Here is an 11778-nt window from a genome sequence, read left to right as displayed (position 1 = left end):
ACTGAGCTACAGGACTAACGTAGACCATTAATATAAACCAGGAACAGAATGTGTCCCAGTCACCCACCACTATTCTCTTTATCTGTTTAAAGACAGGGCTGAGGTTTAATCTTTACTTTCCCATCCCTAGTAATTTTGTTGTTGTTGTTAGTTCTCCTTCCAACACACCTGGAAAGAATGTATTCCCTCAATTTCTCCTCCTCCCCACAAACACAAAAAAAACGCAATGAATATTTGTTGACTAAGCAATTATTTGAAAACGAACCTTGAAGTCAGGCAGATAATTAAAGTGCCCAAATGTGGAAGCATTTTAACCAGATAGTGGGGACACTTGATGATAAACAGTCCCTAAATCATCAGCTGTGGAAGTTGCAGCAGCATTTGGAAGGTCATAATAATAAAAATAATAATAATAATCCTTGCATTTTATATAGCGCCTTATCATGTCTGAAAGCACTTCATAGAATATATGGTAAAGTGAATTGACTGTATATTTTGTGGGCGAAACGTGGCAGCCAATTATGCACAGCAGTGTCCCACAAACAGTTGTGGATTGAGTGACCAAATTATTAATTTTCTTTTGAAGTGATTATTATCCACGGAAAGCAAATTGCCAATTGAATAACAACTGGGTTCCTACTTACTGCTAGGTAAACAGAGGCATGTGGATTAAGGAAACTTGCCCAACGTTTTGCCCTGCCGGGTAATCAAACCCAGGTTCTCTCACTTGTGAGGCGAGTGTTCTAACCACTGAACTGCACGACTGTTTTGTTTTGCACTTGGTTTTGTGTCCTTAGCCCGACCTGTGGACATAGTGCACAAAACTGAGTGCCTTCGCTTTGAGGAGCTGATAAATTGATTCCATGCACATAATAAAGATAAGGAAAATAAGGAAAGTCCTGTGAAATTTTTTTTTTAATACATTTTTGTTTTATTTTTTGGGAATTTTGTTTTATCCATTAAAATATGATTTTATTTATCTTTATTACATTTACTTTAATGAAATACCTTAAATAACTGTGTACAAATTAAAAACACAATATGAATCCTCAGTTTAATTCTAACAAAGCATCCAAATAATCATGTAGGTAAAATCCACCTGGTTAATCCCGGTTGGGGATATAAAATAACAGCTCTCCAGCGCATGCCATCACTCCCTCTCCTGCTCCATGAAACGTGCTCACTTGTTGGTTTTCTATCTATTGTGTTTAACTTTTTTCCCATGTTTGTATAATATGATTTATTTTTATTTTATACATTGTTTTTCATTTTATTTTCTGTTACTTCATATGTGCGAAAACAGGGCACTCTAAAAAATAAGCCATAACTTAACCCCGGCCCAACTAGTCTGTGCCAATGTTTGTACTCCACACAAGCCCCCATTCGTCCTATTCCCTTCAACTACACCCTTTTATTCTCTCTCCCTCAAATATGCAACAAGTTTTCTCTTAAATATGTTGATGCTAATTGCTTCAACCACAGCTTGCGCCAGTGAGTTCTCACTATTCTCTCTGAAAAAGTTCTTCCTAAACTCCCAATTAGACACACTAGTAGCTATATTATATTTATCCACAAGTCTGAAATTCCACTTAGATTGTCTGAAATCTTTGATTTTGATACAGTACCTTTAATGTCGGAAATCATCTAAAAAGCTCTTTACAGAAGTGATTGCAAAGTGCAGTGACTGTGTATAATTGTAGGCAAACACTGCAACCAAGTTGCGCTGAGCATGTCCCTTAAAACTAAAATTAATTGTAATTAATTGCAGAATTGTAGAAAATTCTTCATTGTGTGGTTTGAGAAGACCTGAAAAAACAGGAAAAAAATGAAAACTTCTCCAGCCTGTCCTCATAGCTAAGGTTCCCCATTCCTGGTATCATTCTCGTAATCTTGAGGATGTCCAGCTATGCTCCAAATCAGTCATTTACTTCATGGTTCTTTGTGGTATATTGATGTGCAGAAATTGGCTGCCGTGTTTACCAATGGGTACAGTCACTACACTTGATCGCAGTTGCGCATGAAGCAACATTGACACTATAAATGTAAGGATAAAAATGAGACTATTCAATTACAGAATGGCATTAAGAACGTAAGAACATAAGAATTTGCTGGTGAAAGAAGACCAAGGTCCATCCAATTCGCCTTCCATCATCTTGGCAGTCGTTTGACATGTCGTGTCACAAACTGTATATTGCACAAACTGTATAACAACTGTATATTGGTGAAGCTTCCAGCCAACACACAAACAACTTGCCAGCCAACACACAAACAACTTGCCAGCCAACACACAAACAACTTGCCAGCCAACACACAAACAACTTGCCAGCCAACACACAAACAACTTGCCAGCCAACACACAAACAACTTGCCAGCCAACACACAAACAACTTGCCAGCCAACACACAAACAACTTGCCAGCCAACACACAAACAACTTGCCAGCCAACACACAAACAACTTGCCAGCCAACACACAAACAACTTGCCAGCCAACACACAAACAACTTGCCAGCCAACACACAAACAACTTGCCAGCCAACACACAAACAACTTGCCAGCCAACACACAAACAACTTGCCAGCCAACACACAAACAACTTGCCAGCCAACACACAAACAACTTGCCAGCCAACACACAAACAACTTGCCAGCCAACACACAAACAACTTGCCAGCCAACACACAAACAACTTGCCAGCCAACACACAAACAACTTGCCAGCCAACACACAAACAACTTGCCAGCCAACACACAAACAACTTGCCAGCCAACACACAAACAACTTGCCAGCCAACACACAAACAACTTGCCAGCCAACACACAAACAACTTGCCAGCCAACACACAAACAACTTGCCAGCCAACACACAAACAACTTGCCAGCCAACACACAAACAACTTGCCAGCCAACACACAAACAACTTGCCAGCCAACACACAAACAACTTGCCAGCCAACACAACACACAACTTGCCAGCCAACACACAAACAACTTGCGAGCACTGGTAAAGCTTGTCCAGGAGAACCAAGCAAAACCGATGTGCAGTCTGTGCCCCAGGGAATGAGCTGGAACCATTTATAAAAGTCAATCGACATGTTCAAGATTTTTGCATAATTACTAATCTAACAATGAGCCAATGTGAGGCAATGGAAAAATGAGTTCCTGGAAACGATTAGAAAGACAGCCAGCAATTTACAGTGGCTTCTACGGCGTAACATCTCAGAGCCTCACAGTAATTATTGTCAAGTGTAGGGACTGTTTGCAGGAAGAATGCCATTTGTTAATCTATTCAGCATTGGGAATTTGTAAACAAAACTCCAATTCAGGCCAGGGAATCGCAGCTCCTTTATATCTCCGTGAATGAGGTTTCAGGAATAAATGCAGAAAGGGAAGGAGTGAGATATTGAGATAGAGAGGAGCTTCAGAGGTTAGAGTAGTTGCTGAAAAATTGGCCACCGATGGTGGGCAGCTGGCTCGAGGTTGCCAAGCAGAATTGGGTAGGGGGGGCAAGCAAAATCATGGAGTAGGAGATCAGAGTTAGGTAAAAAGATGTTTACGTGAGGGCAAAGACTTTGAAGTTGATCTATTGAGAACCAGTTGAGGGTTGCAGAACTTGGTGCCAGTGAGGATGAGGGCAGCATGAGTTTTTTGAGGGAACTTGTGAATATTGGAACTAGGGAGCCTGGTGAGGAGTGCGTTTGAGAGATTGAGTTGAAAGTTAACAAAGGGGTGAATGAGGGTTTCAGCTGCATTTTATATGAGATAATGTATTGAAGGTAATTTAGGCAAGTTTCCTTACTCCACATGCCTCTGTTTACACAATTGGCAGCCGTGTTTTACCCACAAAATATGCAGTCAATTCACTTAAAGTATATTCTGTGATGCGCTCCAAGATGTCTCGTAACCGTGATAAGGCTCTATATCAAAAGCAAGGATTATTATTATTTGGTGAAGCTCCAAGAAACTGAGGCTAGGACAGGGATTAAACGTGAGGAAGGAAAGTTTGGGATTGAACTAGGTATCAAGGTTGCACACTGATCCAGTGAGTTTGAGAGAATGGCCATGGAGATTAAGAGGTGATAGCTGCAAGTATAGACATCTTTGTCGGGAGAGGTGGAGGAGGATGGCTTCAGGCTTGTCCATGTTGATCTACACAAAACTGAGGTTCATCCAAACCTTGACAGACACACAGGCAGATCAGTGGACCTAACATCAGGAATAGCAGTGGAAAAGCAGATTTGTCTGTGATGATAATAATCCTTTCATTTGATACAGTGCCTCATCATGTTGAGACATCTCAAAGCACTTCACAGAATACTGTGACTATACAGTGACTGTATATTTTGTGGGAGAAACGGAGCAGCCAATTATGCACAGCAGTGTCCCACAAACAGTCGTGGATTATTTATTTTTTGAAGGGATTATTACCACAGATAAGGTATCTGCCAATCGACTAACAACCTGGTTCCTATTTACTGCTAGGTGAACAGAGGCGTGTGGATTAGGGAAAAGTGCCCAACGTTTCGCCCTTCCCGGGAATCAAACCCAGGTCATCTTGCTTACAAGGCGAGTGCTCTAACCACCAACCTGCAGGACTCCATTGTACATGGAGCAGTGTCGGCAGATATCCCCAAGAGGGAGCATGTGCATAGGAAAAAGGACACATCATAGAATCATAGAATTATACATCACAGAAGGAGGCCATTCGGCCGATCATGTCCGTGTCGGCTCTCTGAAGGTACTATCCAAATTAATCCCACACCCCTGCTCTCTTCTCATTGCCCTGCAAACTTGTCTTCCCCAAATATCTATCTACAGATAACTCTTGAAAGTTGTTATCAAATCAGCTTCCATCAACCTTTCAGGCAATACATTACAAATCTGAACAACTCGCTGTGTGAAAACATTTCTCCTCACTTCCCTTCTGGTTCTTTTAACTATTTTAAACCTTTGTCCTCTGGCTACCGACCCAACCGCCAGTGGGTTTCTCCCGGTTCAAATACCTTCATAATTTTGAAAACCTTTATTAAATCTCCCCTTAACCTTCTCTGCTCCGAGGAGAATAATCCTAACTTCTCCAGTCTCTCCTGATAACTGAAGTCCCTTATTCCTGGTAAATCTCCTTTGCGCCCTCGCCACTGCCTTGACATCCTTCCTGAAGTGTGGGGCCCAGAACTGAACAGTCTCCAGCTGAGGCCTAACCAGTGTTTTATAGAGGTTCAGCATAACTTCCTGACTTTTGTATTCTGTGCCCTATTTATAAAGCCTAGTATCCCGTATGCTTTTTTAACAGCTTTATCTGCCTGTTCTGCCACGTTCAAAGATTTGCTTATATGAACCCCCGGGTCTCTCTGTTCCTTCACCCCCTTTAAGATTGTACCATCAGCTTATATCGCCTCTCCTCGTTCTTCCTCCCAAATTGCATCACTTTGCATTTCTGTGCATTAAATTTCATTTGCCACGTGTCTGCCCGTTTTACCAGTCTGTCGGTATCCTCTTGAGGTCTGCAACTGTTCTCCTCACCGTTTACTACTTTTCCTAGCTTTGTATTATCTGCAAACTTGAAAATTCTATATCCTACACCCAAGTCCAGGTTATTTATATAAATTAAAAAGAGTGGTCCCAATACTGAGGTCCTAATATAGATGATGGAGTGCTGAGGTACGGTGCAGTTTATATACAAACTACTTGATCCCTGGATTAAATTCCGCTCTATAACATTCCTGGGGATCTACATATAAATTATGACTGATCTCCTGGATTACAATCCAACCTCGAATCACGCCCAGAAAGATTCCTTACTTTCTATGACTGGAGAGAAAGTCAGTAACAAAATGCCAGAGGGAAGCAAATAACATGTCAGCAGTTTATTTTTTGAATGTTTGTAAAATTATAATTTACATATTTAAGTACAATTAAGTTGCATTTTGTGCGCACTCGACAATGTGGGCTGCGATTAGTGGGACTGGAAAAATCCGTCTCAATTCAAAAAGAAATTCTCCACCAGCGGACCTGACTGGACCATCAAACAGGGCACAGTGTAAGTGCATTCATCATCATAGTGCATTAACATGCAGGTGGGCGTCTGCTACAACACATTCAATCCCAACTTCATGATAGAGCCGTTTCAGTTCAGAAATTCTTAAAGGGGTTGATCTTTCCTGGTGGAGTGGAGAAACAATGTGCAGTTTCACATTTGAGCCCAGTTCTCCCTCTCCTTTAAGATCAGTACAAATTTGATTTACCACAAGCAATGTGTTTATACTGATTTTCTGACGGCTCACTTTGTCCTCTAAAAATAATCTTTTTTTTCCTCCTAAAAATTCATTGTGAATGTGAAACAGTTGTACAAAACCGTCTGTCCATGTCAGAGTTAGGTGCAGGATTCTTTCACTCTCCTCCCCAATTACAAATGAACAACCCCGGCCAGTGCAGACACAATGGGCTGTCTGTGCTGTGAATATTGGCTCCTATTTTATTCTGAAATAAATCTTTAAAGGCTAATTTATGAAGCAAGGCAAAAGGGGGGAAATCATAACTCTCCCCCCACCACCCCTCCCTGTGATTGTAGATTGCGTTACAATCTTGTGAAGCGCGGGGAGATTGATTCACAGGAAAAGCTGCCCGTCAGCCAGCACAATCCTTTGCTGGCCAACACTAGCAATGCAGACTTCAGTCCAATTGGCTGTTCACCCACTTGACGGACAAAGCTGATGAGCAGGCAATAATTGTGGGAATTAAAGGCAAAATGGCGACTGGGTTCATTGAAATTCATTGATTGAAATGAAAGGGCACTTTTCGGGTAATCTGGCCATGCACCTTTATTTGAACTCCTTTATGCAGTGGAACTTGTAGGGCTCTGTTGGCAGTAGTTCAGCAGTCTGCCGAGATTGGGATGAAACAAATAGCTCTTTATGTGTTACAGAATATTTCAGTGTATTTGACAAAAGCCTGCACTTCTAGAGCACCCTTCACATTGGGCAATGTATTTTACTGGGAAAGGGTAGCACATTCAAAGAAGTAGGATTTGAGGCAGGACAGAGAAAGAAAGCAGAGGCCAGAGTGGTAGAGGTTCAGGGAGTAGAAACTAAAGGTTATGATGTGCACCTAGCAGGGAATTGAGAGATTTATAATAACAATCCTTGCATAGGATACCTATAACTTTGCCTAATAATAGCACAACACCTTACAGTAGTATATCCTGCAAAGTGTTTTGAGACATGCTCCTGATATGAAAGGTGCTGTATCAAATGCAAAGATTATTTTTTAGATAATGACAAAACATCTCAAACATAAGAAATTGTAGTGTCACACATTTCCCCTCTTTCCAGTTACTAATGACAGATCCCATTCTATTTTAGTCTGAAATAAATCTCATGTATCTGTCTAGTGTAGTGACTGCAGGCAAACTGAGTAGCCAACTTGCACGCAGCAAGGACCCAAAAGAGCCATGAGATGAACGACACATTGATCTAGAGGATCTGTGACCAGGATATTGGGAGAAATTCCCTTTGTCTTTTCTAATAGCTTCACGAGATTTTTAAGGTGTTAAAAGTGTGGGTGCCAATGGCGCCAGAGTAAAGATGGCTGTCGTATTTCGCCAACAACATATACAGTCACTAACCTCAGCAACATGAAAAGTCGCTATAGCAAATCCAAGGATTATTATTATCTTTAACATTGAATTGAACAGTTTGGAGAACATCTTCAGATTTGACAATGTTGACTAAAAAGGCATATTTTTTGTGAAGGAGATAGAGAGCTAGAAAGGCAATGTGGGATTCGAAAGGTGATGTTAGGGGTGGGGGGGGGGAGGAGACAAGAAGGTGGGCAAGTGGGTGGTGAGGAGTCTTGTGCAGGAGAGAAGTCAGGCTGTGTAGTGGTCGGTCTGTTGAAGTGTGTGGGAAGGAGCCTGGGATTGAGAAAAAAATCCAGCTTTGAGGTGTCGAAAGCATGGACACAAGAGCAAGGATGAAGGCAGTGTGTGTGTACGTGTGTGGAGGGGGGGGGGGGGGGGTAAACAACAACAAATGACATCTGTCCCAACGACCCAAGGACATCCCAAGGTGCTGGATAATCAGGGATTTGGACCTGAGCTGGGGTTTGTGATCAGAAGGGGTGGGGGGGCAGGGAGGGTAGGGGTAGGAGGGTGGCCAAAGGTGTGGTTGAAGAGGAGGATCTTGAGAGGTGCCTTGAAGGAGGCAAAGGAGGGAGCGAGACAAACGGACTTTGGGATGGAGTTCCAAAGGGTAGGGGCAGAGAGGCTGAAGGCCCAGAGCCTGCTGAGATTGATATGGGGTTAGCAGATCACAGAGGTAGGGAGGAGCAAGGCCGTGAAGGGCAGGCTGTGGACAGAGGATAATGGGTTAAGCAGCCTCGTACTGGAAGTCTCCTCTCTGGCCCCCTGTCTTGCTGAGCAGTCGCACCTCCTCCACCACGATGTTGTGGGTGACGGACTTGCACATATCGTAGACAGTCAGGGCCGCTGTGCTGGCCGCCACCAGGGCCTCCATCTCCACCCCGGTGCGGCCCTGGGCCTGGCACACGGCAGTCACCACCACCGCCAGCCGGGCCGGGTCCAGTTGCACAGACACCCGCACCAGGTCTAGCGCCACCTGGTGGCAGAGAGGAATCAGCTGGTCCGTCAGCTTAGCCCCCATGATACCTGCCACCTGTGCCACGGCCAGTACGTCCCCTTTGCTCACCCGTTCCTGCTGTACAAGGCTGAATGCTCGCTCTCCCAGCCTCACCACTGCTCGGGCCACTGCCCTCCGCCTGCTCACTGGCTTCTCACCCACGTCCACCATGACAGCCTGGCCCGTGGCTGGGTCCACGTGGGTCAGCCTGTCGCCTGGATCCTCCCCTGCGCTCCCCTCGCCCCCTCGCACCATTTGCTCCGCTGGCCACCCGGTGGGGTCCCGGTCCCAGGCCCTCTGGCCTGATCCAATCGGGCTGCCCGCAGCAGTACAGTGAGTCCTTGCTGGAGCCAGTGCAGGCCCCACAAAGGCTCGACAGTAATAGAATGTTGGCAGTCTGTCCTCCCTACTTGTAAACACATCAGTCTGGAATGCTCTCCCTCTCTGAGCAGGATGCTGGTCCATCAAAACTGGCCCCCGCTTCAGTTGGATGAGGTTTACGAGGACCTGAGTTCCACTGGCAGCAGCTTCTTCCCCTGCAGAGAGAGAGAAGATACACATCGGAAATCGTCCTTCTCCACAAGCTCAGCACGCGCTACGTTCCTCCACCAGCCGCTCGTTTAGTAAACACCAGGTCGGGGGATCCAGGCTCCTGGGAAACCCCTTGTGGCCCCTTTTTGAATTGAACATTTATAAGTTATATTAAACAAAGTAGAAAGTTGTGGTTTTTTTAAAAATCACACTGGGAACATCAAAACGTCTCAAAATGATTCACTGTAATTACTGTCTGTCTGCGCGGTGATTTTACTTTGGAGCAAAGCCCCGCAGTCATTCTTCTCACAGCCAGAGTCAATCACTGGTCTATCTGGATGCTTGTTGGCCAGGGACATGGGGAGGAACTGCCTTCTCTTATTACCCACAAAACACATAGTCAATCAATTCATTTTACAGTGAAGTGCGTTGAAACGACTCGAAGAAGTGATAAGGCGCTATATCACATGCAAGGATTATTATTATTAACTGAACTAATTCCAGTTGGAGGCTTCAGTTGTAACTGTGGAAGCACAGGGTAAAACAAGACAGAGGAGATTGTGTTACAGCAACGTTCACTCCTGTCAGGCTGCTGCTGAAACCATTCATGCTTTTTTTTAAAACAAAACAAAATCCCCCACAAGGAAATTTGAAAAGAAAATCCTAAAATTGGAATGCTCACTCACACATTCCATCCACATGACCGTGCTCCAGATTAAAAACAAAACATTGGCTTCTGTAAGTACGTGTGCTGGAACACACAATATGTATGGGGAATGAGCACTTGTACTGATTTGTGTAAACACTAGCTTTACCTCAGTCACACACACGGATACCCCACTCACACAAAAACCTGCACACACAACACACCTACACACACAGCCACACCGCACACACACACCACTACACATCACTCACACACAACACATACACCTACAAACACGCACACACCACAGACACACACACCTACACACACACAACACATACCTTTTACTCCTGCGGATTTAAACTCCGCAACCTCCATGGGCTCTCCCTCAGACTCACCGAACCAGTGTGCAATCCAGGTTCGACCCACAGCTGTCCTTCCTCCCCCACATCCAGTCCCTGATCAGGATCTCCCTCTTCCACCTCCGCCATATTGCCCACCTCCAACCGTACCTTACACCAAATGTAGCCAAAACCCTCGTCCTTGCGTTTGTCACCTCCCACTTGGATTACTTAAATGCACTCCTAACCAGTCTCCCCAGCTCCACCATTCAAAAGATGCAGCTCAACTCTGCCGCCCACATACTGACTCGGACCAAACTTCGTACCCACATCTCGCCAGTTCTAGCCAAGCTCCACTGGCTCCCCATCAACGAATGGATCGACCTCAAGATCCTCACACTCGTGTTCAAATTCCTTCACATTCTGGCAGCTCCCTATCTTTCCAACCTCCTCGCTCCCCAGTCCACCACCTGGATCCTCCGCTCGACTGGCACCGGCCTCCTGCTCATCCCTCGCACCCTCTGCCCCACCATTGGAGGTCGCGCTTTCAGCCACTACGCCCTAAAGCTCTGGAACACTCTCCCTCAATCCTTTGCCTTGTGCCTCTCCTTTTTCAAGTCCCGCCTGAAGATCTTCCTCTTCGACCGTGCTTACAGACACCTCCCCCACCGAGCTTGGAATCAGTCTCTGCCACAGATAAGCGCTCAGTGACTCTACCCTGCGTGGAGGACGCTATATAAGTGCAAGTTGCTGTTTGTTTACACACACACGCCTACAAACACACACACACACCACACAGACATACACACATACACCCACTCACACACAAAACATCTACACACAACACACTACACACATACGCATCCTACACGCACTTACACATCACACACATCAACACACACACAACCCATTCCTGCCATCAGCCAAGTGACAGTCACACCCCCAATCCCCCCACACTGCCTCAGATCCCAGATTCCCCGCATCCCTCAAGTTCATCTCATTATTCTGGCCCAGCTAGGATGAATTGATTGATGCTGCTGTCACTGCGCTGTGCCACTGAGAGAGTCAGGAAGTACCTATGGCTCATTCACCCACCGATCAGGATCATAGGTCGGTTTTTCATCAGCGACAGGTTTAACATACCTGAGAGCAACAGACAAACAAAGAAAAGTAAAGAAACAATAATGACATCAGTTTACCGTATGTGGCTTGCTTAACAGAGAGTTCTCTCAGTAAAACACCTCACAAAGTAAACTATTTTCAAAATGGAATTCCCTATAGTGTCTTTGGTGCTTCTTAAACGTCCCCTAGCCTCCAGCATACACTCTAGTTGTCAATTACCCCTTTGGCTAGATAAATACCGGTGTCTGCCCTAAACATGCCCTTCACAAACTGAAACTGCGACCACAAGCTTGATGTCAAACTGAAATGATTGTTCTGGTTTTACTTTCTCGATTTCAATACTGGATTTGGCGGACACTCAATAGTAATAATAAACCTTGCGTTTGATAAAGCGTCTTATCACGTCTTTGAGATGTCTCAAAGTGCTTCACAGAATATACAGGGCTGTTTTAGCTACATTGTCAAACAAGATCCCCAAATAACCCAGTGGCACTCAGTTTCAAGGAT

General features: G+C 44.7%; 1 protein-coding gene across 3 annotated transcripts in view; it reads right to left on the bottom strand.

Annotated features, from left to right (window-relative positions):
* Window positions 1–8295: 8295 nt before the first annotated feature.
* The window catches only part of mocs1 (molybdenum cofactor synthesis 1), a 37168-nt gene continuing 33685 nt past the window's right edge, over window positions 8296–11778 (bottom strand). For 2 of the 3 annotated variants that reach the window (XM_042333522.1, XM_042333523.1), the window contains one exon: window positions 8296–9167. In XM_042333522.1, the coding sequence (XP_042189456.1) occupies window positions 8362–9167 (806 nt within the window). In that variant the 3' untranslated portion in view covers window positions 8296–8361. Of the gene's footprint in view, window positions 9168–11225; window positions 11293–11778 lie in introns of all 3 variants that reach the window. The other variant, XM_042333524.1, reaches the window with a different exon arrangement.

The sequence above is a fragment of the Callorhinchus milii genome, unplaced genomic scaffold, assembly GCF_018977255.1.
Source record: "Callorhinchus milii isolate IMCB2004 unplaced genomic scaffold, IMCB_Cmil_1.0 Scaffold3, whole genome shotgun sequence".
Taxonomy (NCBI): domain Eukaryota; kingdom Metazoa; phylum Chordata; class Chondrichthyes; order Chimaeriformes; family Callorhinchidae; genus Callorhinchus; species Callorhinchus milii.
This window is presented reverse-complemented; position numbering and strand designations above follow the sequence as displayed.